The sequence below is a fragment of the Cyprinodon variegatus genome, unplaced genomic scaffold, assembly GCF_000732505.1.
Source record: "Cyprinodon variegatus isolate N-32 unplaced genomic scaffold, C_variegatus-1.0 Scaffold65, whole genome shotgun sequence".
NCBI classification, from domain to species: Eukaryota; Metazoa; Chordata; class Actinopteri; order Cyprinodontiformes; family Cyprinodontidae; genus Cyprinodon; species Cyprinodon variegatus.
In genome coordinates, this window is record NW_015150518.1 from 366,342 (window position 1) to 386,453 (window position 20,112).

General features: G+C 43.7%; 1 protein-coding gene across 1 annotated transcript in view; it reads left to right on the plus strand.

Moving 5' to 3' along the window:
• The first annotated feature begins 54 nt into the window (after positions 1–54).
• LOC107082893 (stromal interaction molecule 1-like) overlaps positions 55–20,112 on the plus strand; it is a 30,862-nt gene continuing 10,804 nt past the window's right edge. Inside the window, exons 1-8 of the mRNA XM_015371790.1 lie at positions 55–190; positions 1,548–1,651; positions 3,244–3,381; positions 10,962–11,092; positions 11,164–11,278; positions 13,647–13,758; positions 14,396–14,511; positions 16,885–17,059. Coding sequence (XP_015227276.1) covers positions 3,246–3,381; positions 10,962–11,092; positions 11,164–11,278; positions 13,647–13,758; positions 14,396–14,511; positions 16,885–17,059 — 785 coding nt within the window. The 5' untranslated portion in view covers positions 55–190; positions 1,548–1,651; positions 3,244–3,245. The remainder of the gene's footprint in view (positions 191–1,547; positions 1,652–3,243; positions 3,382–10,961; positions 11,093–11,163; positions 11,279–13,646; positions 13,759–14,395; positions 14,512–16,884; positions 17,060–20,112) is intronic.

Below are 20,112 nucleotides of genomic sequence, written 5' to 3' on the forward strand. Positions count from 1 at the left end.
CTGTGACAGGGTGGGTGGGGGTTAAGAGGAGGAGGAAGTCCGAGGGGAAGTGGTGGAGTTACAGTTTGAGGAAGTTTCAATATGTGTGTGTGTGAGTTGACAAACATTAGAAATAAAGTGTGTGAGGTGGATTACTGATAATGACTTCAGACTGACAGTTAAGCCCCGCCCACCCCTCTTTGATGGACAGGTAGGGAGAACAGGTGTGTCTGTGTGCATCAAAGGCCTTCATGCATCCGTATACTGCTCGTTTGTTTTCCGTAATGTAATTTTTCTGTTCCTTGTTGATTTTTCATACTTTATTTTCTTTCTTATTTCTTTAGTTTTTATTTTTGTGATTTTTTTTAGGTGAATAGGAGCTGATTTATTAGCTATTTTTCTCTTAGAGCTGATTTGAGTCTGTATTAAACTTCTGTTTGATTAATTTTGTGTTTTGAGTGAGGTTTTTGTGTGTTTTATATATATTTTTTTCAAACTTTGGTGGCATTGTTATGTATTTTTTTTTATGTGTCTGGGGTTAAATTTAAACGCAGGTTTCCTGTGTCTGTGGTTCTGCTCTAGTGGACGAGGTTTATCTGTAGCACCTTAGTGGTTACATTTTCAGTTTTTTTGTTAATGGTTGATTCTACTTATGGTTTATTTTTAAATCGCACTGCAGTCATGTTCTGCTTTTTTTGTGCTTTTTGTTCCTTTAAGTTCTGGTGCTTGTTTCCTGCCTTCATCTCGTCTTGCCGCTGCTCCTCTTCCTCTCTCGGTGATCTGAAAATGAAAGCTCAGATGGTTAGCTTAGCATCTAAAGGAAGCAAAGGGAAACTGTTAGCATCGCTACATCCTATGAAAACTGTCCAGATGTGATATTAAGATTTTTTTTTTTCTAAACATGTAGGCCTCTTGCAATAACACACGCAGCGGGAAAAAAGTTTTCAAAACAGAAAAGTTTTTAAGATAAATTTCTGAGTTTGATCTTCCACTAGTTCGGAGTTCCTGTCTGCACCTCTTCTGATTGGCCAGAAGGTGGCACCGTGACAACATGTTTGGATAATGCTGCCTTTGCGTACAGTGGGAAATTAGAGAAGATGCGGTTTTTCCTCTGAAATTCCTCTGAAGTTTAAGAAGCTTTTAATAAGCAATATAATGCTGACTACATTTTTATTGTAAATAAAACAAACGGAACATATCAAATTTACTTTAAGTTATTTTTAGTAAATTCATTTTTAACCTCATATTATTAATTCCCTCCCCTCATTCTCTGCCCTCCAGTTCAGTGAATGCAACCGTTAAATCTCCCCAATTTAAAAGAAACCATCTTACAAATTTAACTCACTAAAATGTGAAATTAATTATCTCAACGTCTCCTAAAAGATAAAAATAAATAAATAAATACTAAACGTTAATGATGATAATCTCATACTTGCTGTCGTTAAATTCACCCCATCTGTTTCACTTTGAAACGGGAACCTATTCTGTGTTCCTCCTAATTCGGAGCATTTCCCGGGCAATTGAACGCATCACGGGCGGATCTTCTGACTTTTTTTTTTCTCTTTCAGCCTCAGTTTTTCGCTCCTCTGAGCTGCTGCGGATCAGACTCTGATCGATCAGCTGCTGACCCAGTTGGACCGGACCGATGGAGTAAAGGAGCAGCTCAGCTGAGGTGGGTGAAGATGAACACAGTCTGAATGTGGTGACGATGATGATGGTGAATTTGGTGGGAAAGTGAACAGCTGTTTGACCTCTGACCTCTAACAAACTTTTCTAGGAAAGCAGCAGATGGTAGATGATTGGTACCGATTCATTGGGTTATCCTGTTGCTCTCTGGTTTTAAGGTTCTGATGGTCTTTCTGGACCATAAACTCTTCCTTGGTATCCAGGAAGCTTGATTTCATTTTGCTGACAGTCCTGCATTTCAGGTTTAGCTCCTCCAGGATGAAGATTCCCTTTCCTTCTGTCTCTGAGGAGATGAGCAGTGAGGAGGTCCGGACCCTACAGGTTTAATCGGTCCAACTGTTGGATGCGGGTCAGAACCCATACCCTCCTCTTCTTCAACCAAACATTAGGAGTCTGGTTTCTGGTGACCCAGAGCTGGACTTTCTTGGAGAAGATCTGATGTTGAAGGCAGCAGATGTTCCCCCAAAACAGATCGGCCCTGGGGGGCCACTGTCTTTCAAGTTTAAAGATTTCCCAGCTTCAACTCAGCTGGTTCTGATGGTTGAAGTTCAGCAGATGCCTGTTGATCTGGTATTGATGGAAATCAGCTGAGTTAAAGCAGGAAAACATCCAATACCTGCTGGAGAGTGGCCCTCAGGGGCCAACATTAGGCAGGACAGAGGCCCCTGGGGGCCGACTTTAGGCAGGGCAGTGCTCCTCGCTCCTCGGGGGCCGATATTAGGCAGGACAGCGCTCCTAACTCTTTGGGGGCCGACTTTAGGCAGGACAGCGGCCCTTGGGGGCCGAATTTAGGCAGGACAGCGCTCCTTGCTCCTCGGGAGCTGACATTAGGCAGGACAGTGCTCCTCACTCCTCAGGGGCTGACTTTAGGCAGGAGAGCGGCCCTTGGGGGCCGACTTTAGGCAGCACAGTGCTCCTCGCTCCTCAGGGGCTGACTTTAGGAAGGACAGCGGCCCTTGGGGGCCAACTTTAGGCAGGACAGTGCTCCTNGGCAGGACAGCGGCCCTTGGGGGCCAACTTTAGGCAGGACAGTGCTCCTCACTCCTCAGGGGCTGACTTTAGGAAGGACAGCGGCCCTTGGGGGCTGACTTTAGGCAGGACAGCGCTCGTCGCTCCTCAGGAGCCGACATTAGGCAGGACAGAGGCCCCGGGGGGCCGACATTAGGCAGGACAGTGCTCCTCACTCCTCAGGGGCTGACATTAGGCAGGACAGCGGCCCTTGGGGGCCGACTTTAGGCAGGACAGTGCTCCTCACTCCTCAGGGGCTGACATTAGGCAGGACAGCGGCCCTTGGGGGCCGACTTTAGGCAGGACAGTGCTCCTCACTCCTCAGGGGCTGACATTAGGCAGGACAGCGGCCCTTGGGGGCTGACTTTAGGCAGGACAGTGCTCCTCGGGGGCCGACATTAGGCAGGACAGAGGCCCCAGGGGGCCGACATTAGGCAGGACAGTGGCCCTCGCAAGCTGTACTGCTTCAGAACCAATAGGACCTTCCTCAGAACCCTGCCCCACATCCTCTGGCTTGCTTCAACATCTTTTATTTTGAAAGGTCTAACAGAGCCTCCTCTCTGTCCTCAGGTATGGAGCGTGTGTGGTTGGTGTGTGTGAGCGTGCTCAGTTTGTGTGTGAGGACTCACAGCGGATTGGACGAGAGTGACCACACCCACCATGACCCCCAGCATCAGCATCTTGTTACCAACGGCAACACGGCTTCAGGTAAAAGGATCCTCGTTAGTCTCTCAGATGTTTGGCCCAGACAGCCTGCAGTAAGACCCAACTATCAAAGATTCTCATCTGTGACCCAGACAGCAGAACCTAGAAGCTGGCTTCAACCAACACCAGCCGGTACCACCAGTCTCGTACTGGTTTCCAATTTAGCAGAAATATGAAGATTGCTCCATCCAGAAAACTTTCTGGATGGGCTAGTTGGCTGGTTCTGGACCAGCGGACCCGTTAGAGCCCCCACCTTCTTGATGGACCCAAATGGTTGGTGATCGGTACCAAATGCTACCAGCTGATGTTTCTAGACAAGAAATAAAATGAGATGAAGAACTGAACAGAGCAGAACCCGTTAGAACCAGCTGAAGGCCATAAACCACCTAATCGATTTATTTTTTTCCCACACAATATGTTTGGTAAAGTACATAATTAGATCATTTAATACCATTAAATAGGTAGGTTTAATATTTAGATTTAATTATTCATTCAAAGTTTAAGCTTAAAATACAATTTTGAAAATACAATTAAATCTTTAAATGTTCCATTAAATAAAAACTTAATGTTAAAGATTCATTAAATGTGATTAAATCCATACATTTCCATTCACTTCAGAGGTAAATTGAATTATTTCACTCTTAAGATATACAGTTGTGCTTGGAAGTTTACACACACTTCCTTTAAAGACAAGAAAAAAAAATCAGCTGCCAGCAAAGGAAATCCAATTGACAAAAATGATAGTAAATAAAAAATGTAAATCATGACTTTGATTAAAAGTATAATCTGGGAATTCATATTTCTGATACTTTAAGATGTTTATTGCCCTCCCCAGTAGGGGTGGTAAATTTCTTATTTAATCAGATTTTATTTTGGCTGTTATATACTGTTTATGAACACACGCCCCACTAACTGTGTGTTTAAACAATAAATGAAAGAGTGGTTCAAGCACTAATCATGGTCAAACAGTTATTTCTGCACATACATGGAATAAATTCACCACAACTTCTGTTCAAAATATAAGATTTTATTAACAAAAATCATTCAGCTCCAAGTCAAATGTATTTCAGTTTAACACTCTCAACTAAGACTAGTAAAACTCAACTAAACTAAACTACTATGTACAAAGAGGAAGGGGAAAACATGGTTGAAAACCATATTACAGTTTAAGATGGATTTTGAGTTTGAAAACCAAAGTTTATCTGGAAGAATTTGGAATATGATCAAATTAGCTTTTCACTAATTTATAGAGATTGGAATGTTTTCAGACCAATTCACAATGCACATCCATGAGGTGAATAAAACATTATTTGACCAATTATTGTTTTATTTTTTTTTTTTTTTTTTTTTGCCCTCTTTGTCTTTGTTCGCATGATTTTTTCCTCTGTTTTCCATTTCAGGATTCTTGTTCATGCCTGTTGGTGGTACTTTTTTGTGTATATGTTGTTATTATATTAGTGTTTAATCCTCGTTTTAACTCTTCGTTTATACTGTTTGTGCAATCTTGCTTGTCCGCTCTTCACCAACTAGTGTTGTGTAGTGTGCAGTCCATCTTGTTAGCTTTTTCTTTACCCATCAGTAAACACATTAAATGATCAACATCATCAAAATACATATTTGCCCTAATTGTGCCAGACCTGCAAACCTTTTTTTCCATGTCCAGATTGAAGGTTGAGTTTCATCCAGCAGCAGCTTAGCACGGCAAGGCAGGCTCTCTTTTTCTCAGCGGCTAACACCAGGGGTCCTTAGGGGGCCTTCTCTCCAGTCTGGCTCTGTAAGTCCTGAAACTCAAGAGAAATGTGTTGCAAAAGGTTTTGCAGCAGTTTGGTTCTGAAAGGTCACCATGATAACTTATCCTTGATGATTCTGGAGATCTGGGTCCCCTTGGGCCAGGGGTCTCCAGTGTGGTGCAGAACCAGTGGACCTGCACCCCAGGCAGCCCCATGGCGGAGGGCAAAGAGAAAGAATCCTGTGTGTTTGGTGGTTTTGTCTGTCCTCAACAAAGAGGGGGGTGGTTGGTCACAACGCTGTCACTTGCCATGTGACATGCCTGTGACTGCTTTGGCTGAAGAAGGGGGGTTGCAGAGTTCTTAAAGCTGCTTGTTCACCAAACTTTTATCTTCTTCTCTGGTCATCATGTCAAGATGAAATATGGACACTGGTTCCCAATATCCAAAAACCATGATCATGGCATATGGTATAAGAAAAATCCCCTGAACTAAAACGGTGTTGAGCAACACTTTGAGGCAATAATCACTGAAATCAGGTGTTTTCTGAACAGTTCTGCCAGTGGCGCCAATAGGGGCTGGCCACGGCCACCCTGTGCAATGCCGTGGCCAACCCACTGACCACCCCAATGGCCAGGTTAAATTGTAGAAGCATCAGTTTAGCATTTCATCCCATTCTGCATAGCCAGCGACGTAACATTAAAAACCACACAATAAACCAAGATATGAGTAGGTTTTTACTTAAGTCTTTATGATTTCTACAGGCAGGTTTACCACATAGTAGATTCAAAACCTGAGATTATGGCTTTTAGTTTTTAGTGGCCCCATCTGACCCCCGTGAATCCTTTTTTGGAGGCGCCACTGATTTCTGCACCTGTTTACAGGTATATTGTTTCACGGTGAAGAATCCACTTTCAGTTCTCTGGGTCAGTTCATTTTTTTTTATTATAAATAAAGGAAATACATTAAAAATTAATAGTTTATTTGGCTGAATTATCATTTAGTAAATTTTATTATTTCTTTTTTTTATTGCTAGTGTGAGTTTATCCTTTTCTTTACTGGGAGGGTATTTAAACTTTCAAAAACAGCTGCATGTGAAGTACCTCGATGTATTTTTGGGTCACAGGCTTAAAACAACCATTCAACAAACATAATGTCCTTATTTTAGGGTACATTCATGTATTTTATTACGGTTGTTGGCCACCAGTTGACCTCACACATCATTATGATCCTGTAAACCATCTCATAATCCCCTCCCCCTGCCCCAGCTGAGTCCAGCTGAGTGATGAGGGGCCTTACAGAACCCTGTAGAACCCCTACAGAACCACTGATTTGGTCTCATTCTCTCAAATCTGTGTGAAATCAGCAGATGGAGGAGAGCAGCGGCTGGGTCAGGCCTGGTTTGTGGGTTGGGACCAGTTAGACGGTCCCGTTAGAAGGTCATCTCCAGTTAGACGGTCAGGTCCAGTAAGGGGGTCGGGTCCAGTTAGACGGTCAGGTCCAGTAAGAGGGTCTGGTCCAGTTAGACGGTCCCGTTAGATGGTTGTGTCCAGTTTGAGGGTCCCGTTAGACAATCGGGTCCAGTTAGACGCTCAAGTCCAGTAAGACGGTTGGGTCCAGTTAGACGGTCCCTTTAGATGGTCGGGTCCAGTTAGAGGGTCACGTTAGACAGTCGGGTCCAGTTAGACGCTCAGTTCCAGTAAGAGGGTCGGGTCCAGTTAGACGGTCCCATTAGATGGTTGTGTCCAGTTAGAGGGTCCAGTTAGACGCTCAGGTCTAGTAAGAGGGTCTGGTCCAGTTAGGCGGTTGGGTCCAGTTAGACGCTCAGGTCCAGTAAGAGGGTCGGGTCCACTTAGACGGTCCTGTTAGATGGTCGGGTCCACTTAGACGGTCCCATTAGATGGTTGTGTCCAGTTAGATGCTCAGGTCTAGTAACAGGGTCTGGTCCAGTTAGGCAGTTGGGTCCAGTTAGACGCTCGGGTCCAGTAAGAGGGTGGGGTCCACTTAGACGGTCCTGTTAGATGGTCGGGTCCAGTTAGAGGCTCGGGTCCAGTTAGGCGGTTGGGTTGCGTTACAAGGTCCAGTTAGATGGATCGTTTTTGGTCAAACTGAGGTTAATAACATTTGGAGAAAACTAGTTATCAGGGCAAAAAGAACCTTCCAGTCTAACAGTGTGTTTGTCTGTAGGTCCTGTGGCCCTGATCATAACCCGCCTCCACCGTGCATTTAGTTTGACGTGGTTCTGTTTGTTAGGGTCCAAGATCTTCTGAGCTCCTGTGGTCCTTCATCCACATGCCTCGCTGACCTTCATCTTTCTACCAAACCGATCCAGTGACCTTTGACCTCTGACCTACTGACCGAGGCCTTCAGAGTCAGATGGTGCCGTCTGGTTTCAGATGGATGTCTGCTGCCGGATCTTTGTGCTGAAGCTGTTTGGACTCTGAGGCGCTGAGCTGCAGAGCTGTGCCACAGTGATAGCGTGGGAGGTAACCACAGCTTCCTTAAGATGGCACCCTGATGATGTCACAGGAAGTGAAACAACAAAAACAGAGTCATCGCTTCTACATATGTGAAGGCTGCAAACGTTGGCTCCGCCCACTCAGGAAGCGGAGGTTGAGGAGATGGAGGCTAAATTTGGGCCTTTTTTTCCAGCGCTTTCCAGCAGTTCTGTTAAAGCCCGGTCCATTCGTCTGGTTCTGACTCTCCTAAAGGGTCTAGATCAGCAGATTCTCAGGCCTCCAGAAGAGCTTTGGCGCTTTTCCACTAGTTTCGCTCCAGTTCTTTGATCTTTGTATGTCTGCCTCATTAGGAAGTGTAACCCAAAGCATTATGAGCTCAGGGTGCATGATGGGAAGCGTAGTTTCTGGAGGTTCAGCTGACTTTAACTCCACAATCCTCCCTGTCTGTTATGAGGATATTTTTGTCTCCCAGCTGCTCAGTTAATCCTTTCTGCAGCCCCTTTCTTCTTCTATGGAGCCGTCTCTGTGGACCACAGGGAACCTGAGCTCAGTTCCACCATCCGAGCACTGATGGCCATGCGGCTGGACCGACCTGTGCTGCAGGTTTCAGTGGACACCGTCCTGCTGCCTGAGCTCCTCTGGGTTTACAGACACCTGTCTCTGTCATCATGTGACAGATAGGAACTCTTTCTACTTTGTCTGGTTTTTATTTTCTTATTCTTCTTTAGTGTTTATGAGTTCAGATAAAGCTTTATCTGCTTTCTTAAAGTCCGTCTCCAGCTGACATCTGGATTGTAAACCTCACCAGATGCGTTTGGTGAGCTTTCTAAGTCCATTTTTCCTGTGCAGGAGATGGAAAATGTTTTTATGGACCAAAGACTTGTTTTTTTTTTTTTTTGGTTATCGTGGTCTTCAGAGAAATGCAGCTCAGTGTTCGATGGAAGAGCTTCCTAAACGTACCGTTTCCATGAAGCCCCTCATTTATCCTGCAATCTGTAGGTGACCTCAGATCAGGTGCCTTGCCCAGAGACACACAGACATCTGAGAGTTGGTAGCTGGAATCAAACCAGCAACCCTCCACTGCTGAGACGACTCCCCTCACTGTGCTTCAGTCGCTTCCTGATGTTTGGAATTGATAGACACCACTGCTCCGGTTTCTATAAAAGTATTCACACCCCTGGACTCTTATCAGCTCAACGTGATCGTTCAAACTTCAAAGGCTTCGTCCAGCAGTTATTGGGTCGGAGCTGCTGGGTGAACGGACCGGGCTGGATCGGTTCCCGCCCCTCTGGGTCAGTACGACCTCCTCTGGATCCAGCCCACCCAGGTTTTCTCTTCCAGCTTTGAACATCTGCAGACTAAAAATATTCTCCATTCCTCTTTGTGAAACAGCTCCAGCTCAGACTGCACTGAGAACATCAGCCTTTACTTTGACTAGACCAGGGATAGCAGGGTCCGAATAAAGAAAATCAACCAGTAAAGGTCCGGAGACATTTTTAATTAGAATCTGTTACTTTAAACAGAATTTAACACTGAAAAAAATTAGGTGTTTATGCATCCATGTTATACACTGAATTTTAAACAAGAAAATATATAGAACATTTTTTAATTTTAAAGTGGTTTTTGAAGTAGAGAACAACAATCGTTGAGTTTGGTATATAGACAATTTCCTAATTCATATATTTTATAAAACACCTGAACTGACCGTTAGTTTTTTCTTTCTTTTTTCTGTCTTAATGAGAGCAGTGGGCTTTCTGCTGCCCTGCAAGGATTTAAACCTGGGTTTGAATGGAGACAAAGCCATTCTAAAGCACAGATCAAGGAGCTCATTCTGAGCCTGGATCCATATTTATTTTTGATTCTGTTCATGGCCAAACATCCTCTAAATGTGCAGGGTCACCTTTGAGCACCATTTCACTTTTCTGTCACCAGTTCACCGCGGTGCCGAATGCTCAGGAGGGCTTTACCATATTAACAGTAGAAGCAGCGCAAGTGACATTTAGACACTGCCGTCAGACAACATGCAGTGATTTATTAATGTTTCAAATCAGGTTGGGTCTGGATTAGCCAGCAGGTGGGTCCGGATCCAGACCGCGGTTTGCTAATCCATGACCTCTGGAATAGACCATTCCAAGACATTTAACTGGTTGGATCTAAACCCAGATTTCACCACTGTGAGGCGATAAAGGATTAGTTTGTTCTGTTTGGTCCTTCTGTTGATCCTCCATGAAGGTCAGATGGACAATCAGTCCTGAGGACAGAATACCCTCACTGAGCTGTGGGTCACTGAAAGATGTAGCTGATTGGCAGGAAAATGGCATAAATCAGAACATGAGAGGCGAGTATTGGCATTGGTGTTGCGATACGATATTATTACTATATTGCCATATCTCCATATATTTAGATATTTTTCCTGCTATCAAAACTAAATGTGCAGATAAAAAATGGAAGCGCTGTATATTTTCATTAGATGATATTGATCGTTCAGATATTTTGGTATCCATGTTGCTTGGGGGTTTGAGTCAGTTCACGTCTTCCACTGTGACCGCCTCAACTACAGATACAGAGCTGCGCCATCTGCCAGACTGGCGGTGCAGAGGTATCCCATTTTCCCTAAAAAAATTGATACTAGGAACTAAAAGGTTGATTTTAATAAAAAACGTGATATATTGCCAAAAGATTGTTTTCCTCCCCCCTACAGAACATCTAGATGGTCGGAAGCAGTCAGACCTGATTCTAAACGCGTTGTTCTGATGGCAGCGTGTCGGTCAGACTGGCTAAAAATGACCTAATGTTGGCATTTAACATGTGTTTCCATAGTAACCTCTGTTGCTCTAGATTGGACGGAGATTCTGCTGCTTCTGGGTGCCAAGCAGACAGCGTTATGGTTCTATGATCTAAGTCTGGACCAGTGAACTTTGTGGCTTTAGATCCCTGCATGTCTGTCAGCTGAAAGCAGAAGGACTTTCCTGCTCAGACCTTCTGTGTCCTTCTCCTCTATCTGTCCACCTTTGTCTCCAAACTGTAAACACAGCCATGTCCCCTATCAACCTTTGATCAGGCCTGACATCAAGCAGACTCGGCTGGTTGCCCCTGATTTCTGACCCGTCTGGTCCTGACCTAATGTGACTCATCTGTATGAGTTCCTTTAATTGGTCCATCAGCCTCTTTCCTAACAGCTGTGGTTTATACGACCACCTGATCCTGCATGGACTGACTGATGGATCATTGATTTAAGATTTAAAATAAATGATTTGTTCTTTAAATCACAATCATTTAAATATTTAAACCCTTTTATTTTATTCAGAACTTCCTAAATGGAGTCCAAACTGGATTTATGAGACTGATCCACGCTGGGCAGCTTTGTTTATCTAACGGTTCTGTCTGTCTATTTCAGATCTGTGCGTAATCGACCCGCAGCTCTGTGGCGATGAAAACTCCCTCCTCAGCTTCGAGGCCATCCTTAGCATCCACAAGCTGATGGATGACGATGCGGACGGCAGCGTGGACACCATGGAGACGGACGAGGTGAGACTGCCAGGGACGTGTCCCGATCTGTGGAATAAAAGCCCTGCTCCTGATGTCGACTCCCTCCTCAGTTTCTCAGGGAGGACCTGAAGTACAACGACCCGAAAGCCAAACACAACAGCTTCCACCGGGCCGACGCGCACATCAGCGTGGAGGACATGTGGAGCACCTGGAAGAGCTCAGAAGGTGAGCGGGAAGAACCAGGACTCTCTGCAGGATTCATGGGTGTAATGAGTCCGTTTTGTTCTGATGCTGAAACGGAACCAAAACAGGTGCCTTCTTTGGAGTTTGTCACATCACTTCCTGTTTTTTCTGCAGATCGCTGTATGGTGTTCAAGCACTTTCTACTGTTGCACTCTTCCATGCGTTGTTTGCTTTTTTAAGCATGGTAAGGTGTCATTAGTCTAGCATTAGCCTAGCATTAGTTCTAGGGCTTTAGTGTCTTTGTTTAAGTCTCCTCCTCTCTCTGTTATATGTTCAGTTATTCCTCTGTCTCCTTCAACATATGAACAAGTATTAGGGCCATGCTGAATTTCTTTTATTTTATTTTAATAATACCAGGATCAGGGTTAGCTGACCCTAATATCAGGGATCATAGTCAAATGTTTGCCGGGGGCCAGGATGGGCTCCAACCTGAAACTGCTGACGTAAAAGTCTAACCACACTAAGATATTTATTCACGCTGGAGGCAATGACTCCGTAATTTATCTGGTCCTCTCCCCAATCTCGCCAATGATGACATGTTTAGCCACATGTCATCATTCAACAGCCCCCCGCACTTTCGATGGTGCAGCTCCCTTTTTCTAGGAATCTGGCCAAAAATTATTAGTCCTCCAAATCCCAGACAGCCCAGGGTGCAGACCAGGAAGCAGAGTACTTTAACACACCGCTCTGCAGCTTCTCTGTTGTTAACTACTCATTACTACATCCAAACAGCGTCTTGCCCAAGACTACAATCAAGTAAATTAGAATCTAATATTAATACGACTCCAACAGAGCGAAATATTAAAACAATTAAATTTGGGTTACTGAAAATGATATAATTCTCCTCAAATGCGTTTTTAGTTAATGACTTCATCTGTGATATTAGATTGAATTAAGTTGTCTCACAGAAACCTGGCTGCAGTAGGAGGATCATGTTAGGAGAAATGAGGCAACACCCTCTGGCTATTTGATATTCCAAATGTCCAAACATTCTGGGCGAGGAGGAGAAGCAGCAGCAATCTTTCAATCTGACTTACTGATTACTCAGTTAGTAATCGTAACTCTTTTGAATATTTAACCCTTAGTTTCAATCAGTCAATCAACTTTATTGTCACCTACAATTTACTTTGCAAAAGAGATTTCGGTTTTACTACAAACCGTTCATCACAATAGATATCATATATTGGGGTGGTGTTGGAGGGGCTGAGAGGGGGAATGGTTTTACTGAGGCCATGCGTGCTGCAGAACGCTGCCTTTGGCACTTTCATCTGGCTTCCCAGGTTCCCAACTGTTATCTGGCTTCCCAGGTCTCAGGCTGTTACCTATAGCGCTGCCTTTATCTCTGTGGAAAGATAGGAGTTGCATTGGGGAAGAGAGGAGAAAAAAAAAGCATATTTAAAACTTTATCCTTTACAGAATACAGTTTGAGATATCAAAGCCACCAGCCTCCCCTCATCCAGGTTGCAAAGTAACAAAAATGTGTATTGTCCGCCAGGTTGTAATGAGTTTTTTCAGAGTTCCTATCGGATTTAGTGTTAAATACTGACAAGGTCATCAAAGTGGGGGATTTTAACATCCATGCTGACATTGATAGCTTAAATACATCCTTTAATGCTATCTTAGACTTGGTTGGCTTTGTTCAAAATGTGAATAGTCCCACACATTCTCATCTTCATACGTTGGACCTTGTGCTGACATATGGCATTGAATGTTAAGATATAACACTATTTCCTCACAACCCCATCCTCTCCGACCATTTTTTTAGTAACCTTTAAATTTTATTTAAATGAGTTGTTCCAATTCTGGACATAGGGGCCCTTTTTCATCATTCTGCTTCATTCTATCTCTATTCTCTCGTTTTGCAGTATTTGTTAGTTCAACCTGTAACTTGATGCTTTCTCTTATTGTAGTAGCTTCATTTGGTCTGTTCATCTTTGGCTGTGACTCCATTCTGGAGAGAAATATCAGCTGTGCTGCTGCAATCAACATCTTACATTGTAGATGATGGAGCTGGGCCTGTTTTTCAGTATTTAGACCTGTTTCTCTCAGCTTTTACTGTGAATATCAGGATGTGCTTTCTTTGATCATGTATGTGTTTAGTTATTTAGAAATTAAGACAGATATTTCTAAATAAACATAAAACAGGCTTAGAGAAGAAACCAAGAACCATGCAAATCCAAAATGCTATTTTTAGACCAGTGCATTTTTCCAGCTCCGTTTTCCAGACTGACTGCCCGGACTGGAGACTGTTTACACTCAGCAGGGTCGGGCTTGGACCTGAGTTGCAGCGGAACTCTGTAGGTATTTCCTGTGTGCTGATGGATCTGCACGGTTTGTTCTGTGTGTTCAGTGTACAACTGGACGGCGCCGCAGGTGGAGGAGTGGCTTGTGGTGAGCGTGGAGCTTCCTCAGTACGCAGAGAGCTTTAGGAAGCACCAGCTGGATGGCAGAGATCTGCCCAGGTAACAACAGACTGAACTGGATCAATCAGAACCACTCTGTTTACTGATAGAAACTTAACCCAAATACAGAAGCTGAGAGTGGAAGGGTGTAAACCTCGAACCTGAAGCAGGAAATGCGTCATTTGCCCCATTTAATAGGATTTTATGAGTCAGAACCTCACAGAACTGATCAAGATTTGTACTTATGAAGAATCTTGAAACTGTATGCATTTGATTTAAGCCCCTCTACTCTGATAGCCTAAACAGGACCACATACTGCCTCAGCAGAGTCCAGTCTGAGTCCAACTGCAGGTGTGGACCACTGAAGGGATAAAATTCAGCCTGATCTGAGGTTTTTTCTCTCCAGTCCAGAGCTGCTTTGTTTTGTGTCTGTTTGGACAGTTTGTCACATTTAAAGTCTGCGGTTCGTCTCACAGACGTCCCTCTGAGCCTCTGAAGAAAACCAAAGTTTACTTTATCTGGACCTTCAGTCACATGATGGATGTCTGCGGTTATTTTTACCGTCTCTGCTTAGTTACGGTTTTCTGTTCCCACACTGGTTCTGTCTGTTCTGAACCTTAGCTGGATCTGATCAATTACCCTCAGAATCAGCTGCAGGTTTCATACCTCCATCCTGTCCTCCTCTTCCTCGCTGCAGGTTGGCAGTGAAGAACGTCACTCTGACGGTTTCCCTGCTGAAGATCTTGGACAGAAGTCACGCTCAGAAGCTGCAGCTGAAGGCCCTGGACATTGTTCTGTTTGGACCTCCACCAGGTGGGATCCCAGATGCCCTCTATGCATCAGTCTGTTTAAAAATTATGAAATCTGTTATAGAACAAGCCAGTTTAATCCGACAGGCTGACATGAACCTGTTCGTTTGTTCAGTTGACTTTCTGTTTGGTAAATTCTGGCTCAGATTTGAAACTGTATAAGAACTTTAAGGTCTTCAGCAACCCAACCAACATCAAAAACAAAAGCCCCTCTGAATGTAGATGGATGCAGCTTTTATTTTGAACTGGATTTGAAATTGTTCAGTATTAGAAAATAAAAAGTAACTTTTGGGGAAAAAAATAGAAAAGAAATATGATAAAACTTTAAAAAGGATGAGATGGAGGTGTTAGAATCCATCCTAGAACTCCATCCATCTGTCCTGAGACCAGCCTCAGCTGAGATCCCTCCTCTCAGCCTTCTTTCAGCAGCTCTAAACAAACACTGAGCTGCTAACTGTCTGTCCAGCGAGTCCTTGGTCTGTTCCTGGGTCTCCTCCTAATGACATGTGACTATAAGACCTGCATGCTGAACGTGTCCAATAGGCAGGTCCAGGTAGGACAGCAGTATATACACCAAGGCCGGCCAAAGTTAGGGACTGCTTAGGGCCCCAGGGCGACTAGGGCCCCCCTAAGAACATTTATTTAAGTGCTATTGCTTGGATGATGATTTTAATTTAATATAGTAACTATTTAATAATTAAATTGTGCATTTTTCGTTAGAAATATACTCTACCATGTAGGAATCATTGCTTATACATCAAAAAAAAAAAAGATTATTGGGCGTGGCACAGTGGTTAGCAAACACGACAAATGTACGGAGGCCTTCAGGCTGATTTAGACTGAGAAACAGGATCGTCTGCATGTGTGAATGCTAATGTGCCCCCACCCCTGCTGCAGACACTCTGCTGCACCTTTTCCAAATTGTAGGTGATTGCAGACAGTTCCGCAGACAGGAGGCCTCTGATTGGTCATATCTACATCCACTCTACACTATGCGTATTTCCTGTTTGGTACCTTAGCTGCTTGTTTTGTTTGTATGACCGCCATTGTGGGGAACAACTCGTGAAGATGGACCAGCTAGAAGAGCGAAGTGCAAGAGAACGCTGGGACCCTTTTTCCACCTGGATCCCCGCTCTTTTTGGCCCTTATGTCCCTCCGTTGTCGCACAATCTTGCCCCCACTTCCTCACCGCCTCGTCCGTATCTAGACCCACAGCTGGTTCCTGATTGTCCCTCTTGCGTTGTGGCGTGGAATAACATAGCGCAGACCGCGCTTCAATATGGGGCATACATTAAAAATATCCGTGACAAGCTCACTGCGAAACACCGCCAGCCCTTAAGAGTTATTTTAAAGTCCGAAGTTTAATGTTATGATGTTTTAAAATAATTAAACAGCTAACTGACAATATAAAAATAAAGTTTTAATCCTGTCAGATACTCCAGGGCCAGACAAAGTAAGAGACTGCTCAGGGCCCCAGGTCGACAAGGGGCCCCTAAGAACAATTATTTGAGTTTAATTGCTTGAATGATGATTTTTATTTATTATAATAACAATTTAATAATGTATTTGTGCATGTTTTGTTAGAAATATACACTACCATGAAGGAATCATTATTTATACATAAAAAAACAGATTATTGGGTGTGCTTTGGTGGCCCAGTGGTTAGCGCACAGGACCCATGTATGGAGCGACCCATGTACGACCCGGGTTTGAATCCGACCTGTTGTCCTTTGCCGCATGTCTCTCTCCTCTCTCTCATACTCCCTTTCCTGTCAGCCTGCTGTCCATAAAAATGAGCCACTAGTCTTGTAAAAACTCAAAAAGAAGAGCCAGATCTACTAACAGAAAAGCTACGATCAGTGTTGATGTCTCCATAGACGAACATAAACTGGATATTTTTCTGTATATTTGATTAGATTATGTCTGTTTTAGTACAATTTAATTCATTTTCTTTATTGAAACTATGTTCACTTTTTTGTTGTTCTTGCGCTGCAGGTATTTTTTTTACTTTGTTGTTGCACTTGGAACCAAAAAGCTTAAACCCTGAAAACGTTTACTGTAAATAAACTGCATACTGTTTTTCTTTTTAATTACTAGACGTTGCATACAGATATGAGATGATAAATGGTTAGTTTTTTGTTAGTGCGTAATGATCTGATCATCACACTGTTGATTACAGCTATAGATATTACTAGTAGAGATGGCTAAGAAGGCTTAGTGAGATGCACTTAGTGCTGCCATTGGTGCAGAAACCACAAAGATTCCTTAAAAATACCCATTTGGTTTATTAATAGAAGAAGATGATGACTAGAAGTATAACCTGTGGAGTACTTCAGAGGTGCTGTCCGACTTCATCGGGTTACTTCTGTGTGAACAGGCCAGCAGAGCCGATGGAAGGATCTGGTTCTTGGTTTATCTGTGCTGATGGCACTAGGTGGCTGCTGGTTCGCCTACATCCAGACCAGGAAGTCCAGAGATGACCTGGGGAAGCTGGTGAAAGACCTGGAGGGTTTGCAGAGGGCCGAACAAAGTCTGCTGGACCTGCAAACAAAGTGAGTCGGTCGCAACTGTGCGAATTCTAAACCTACTAATGCTAACATGATCTGGAAGCTTTAGCATGCTGCGAATAAATCAGCATTTTGGTCCGTAGATGAGACATTTAATCCAGGGAGACGCATAAGGAGAGCTATCATCTACCCTCAGTGGAGATAGATGGTCCTCTGTTTCTTTGATGGCATCCCTGCATGAAAGCTACTCATTCATCGGAGGAGGAGGATTTAAAGTCATAGGGAAGTCGTATTTAAATATCATCATTTTGGCTTAAACATGTATATAAATGTACTCTTAAAAGTTAAAACATTTCTATAAAAAAAAAAATCCTGTCTTAAAATCTGTTTTTTTTTCTTCGTTATCTTATGCAGGCTAGTTATACGTCAGCTTGAACACCTAAATTCAGCCAATCATATATCAACGGTCATCTGTCAATCAAATTTTTTCGGTCATAGCACCTTGATTCATATGTCGCAGCTAATATACGCAACGTTGAAATAAGAATAATTTCCTTTCCCATTGAGTTCCGTCCCAGTGTTCACAGGGATGGACGTCTGTGTTTTCAGCAGGCGTAGAGCTAACAGAACTGGCAGCGTTGCGAGGCAAGGGCTCAAACATGTACGGCTGGAAGCCTTCTACACCCTGGCGTGGTATTTAAACCAGTCCGGCTGTAAACAAGAAGGTTGACCCAGTTTTCTAGGTATGGCGTCAGGATTCTGCCAAAAGTCCACACAGTCAATGGTTGCATTCGATTTCAGCGGCTGCATCCTCCAAGGTCCCGGTCTACCTGGACTGGGTCCTTGGAGGTCCGTGAAAATAAGGTCAGAAGAGTTTTGGTATGGATTCAAACAGATCCAGCCTTCTCCAGCTTTCATGGCCTATACAATTTTTTGCCTGGCAACCGTGTCAGTTGACACACAAATCAGGCAAAGAATGGATGCTGGACTTCTCACTGCTGTTCTGGGTGCTCCTAATATTTTCAAAGAGCTTTAGAAGCAGTACCATCATCTCAGATAACAGATTTATGGTCCCCATACTGCAGATATATTGGAATCTGAGCTAAAATGTCAGCCAAGCCCATTTGCACAGGGACAGATAAAACCTTTCAATAAACCAAAATTACCCGCTACATATCTGGCTCAATAACCATTTAAAACAACTATTTTCATTCATTTCAAACGAAATTATTCACATATTTCCATTACATTGCACTTGCAATATTTACCACTGTACGGCACAACAGGTATCCCAAGGCTACGTAGGATGCACCGGACCTGTCGTTTAAAATGGACAAAAAGGCTGCATTCATCGGCTGCATAATGAGTCTTCCGATCTGAATCTGGTCTTCGGCGGACGCAGCCGCTGAATTCGAACTCAGCAATTAAATACTCCTATGAGGAGCTTTACCTTATTCAGATGCTCATAAACTACACCTCACATGCATTTTTAACATGTTGCATGCACAAATAGAGCACCACTGGGCCTACATATCACCCATATGAGTGATTGTCCCTTCTCTGCATGCATGTGGTTTGATTTCCTTCTTTTCAAGAGTTGGAAGTCGGTAAGCAAAGTCATCATTAGACATATCATGATCTGGATGAATATTGGATTCTGATTGGCTGTCGGAGGTCTACTAAAAACGGTTATAGGACATCTACAGAAAAAGTTCAGGTGAAATAGCCCAATAGTTCCTGCTAGCTCAAACATTCGCTGGAAATCTGAAGACAGTTTACTCTGGTTAAATTGGCAAAGAGTCAGAACTCAGAAGGCGGGATTTCCTAAATCTGTCCTGCGGGTAACGCCTTCAAAGTGACAAAAGTTAACGGGAGCAATCAGAAACAGGTCCGTACACAAGAGAGGCTGCGCTGGTGTGGAGAAGGAACAAGCACTCATATGGGTGATATATTGGGGCCCTTGGAACTCTATTTGAACATGTGACATGCTATACATGCGTGTGAGGAGTAGTGCTAGGGTGAAATAAAGCTGCTCGTAGGAGTATTTATTGCGTTTGTGGACTTTTTGGCGGAATCCTAATCACATATCTAGGCAGTCTAATAAAATGCAGTGATCAACTGTCAAATGCTGGACAGAGGTCCAATAATACCAGAACTGTGGTTCTTCTAATGAGAGCTGTGGGTAAAACATGGAGACAGCAGGATGAAGTGCTTAGCTGGTGTATAATTTCCTCTAAAACCAGTTCCATCCAGAGACAACCTTGATTGCCTTAATATGGACATAGAGACGGCCCCATTAATCTTTCTGAGGGTTTTCAGTGAAGAAGTTAGTGGATTGTTGCAGCCTCTGGTTCTTCACAAGGTTTTCCTGTAGAAAAGAGGAACTAAGACTCATTAGCTGAGGTAAGGCCAGTATAAATCAGAGGAAGCAGAGTGTGTTTGAGAACATGACATGTCACAGCATGCTTCTGTAGGTGTTGGGGTTTCTGCTCGGCGGCGGCGTGTTCGCCAGGTAGCTGTGTGTGTGTCAGCATGCAGACTCAGCTGCTGGCTAGTCTTTGCCCATATAAGGAACAAAGCTCCAGCAGTGGCTGTTCACACACATTACAGGCGTCACTTCCTCCCCAACGCTGCAGCTTTTTCATAGAAATAACATCTAATAGTGAAATAAATCAAATCTCATAGTTTCTGAAATACAAATAAGAGTCCTAGTAAAGCAGCAGAGGCCTTTCTGTGGTAACAGCGGTAAGGTCACAGCATTGTGATACACAGCGGTATTTTTAGCTGTAGTGGGGAGTATTCACCTAATTCTTTCAGTGTAGCCACCTAAAAATAACTCAGAGTCCCGGTTGGCTTCATGAGTGCAGCCCGACTGCTATCGCTCAGAGGGTTTTAAAGTTCAGAGTCCTCCTCCAGAGAAACCCTCCGTGTGACTCCAGGAGGACGAAACGTCTCCAGGTGGTGACAGGGAGCCTGCATGCCGCCGAATCTGCACACTTCTGGTTTCTGTCAAAACTCAAGCAGTTTTCTTTAGAAGCATCATACTGTATGAGTTAAATCTCTAGCAGAGGCACAAGGCATTATGTTGGGAACCCTTA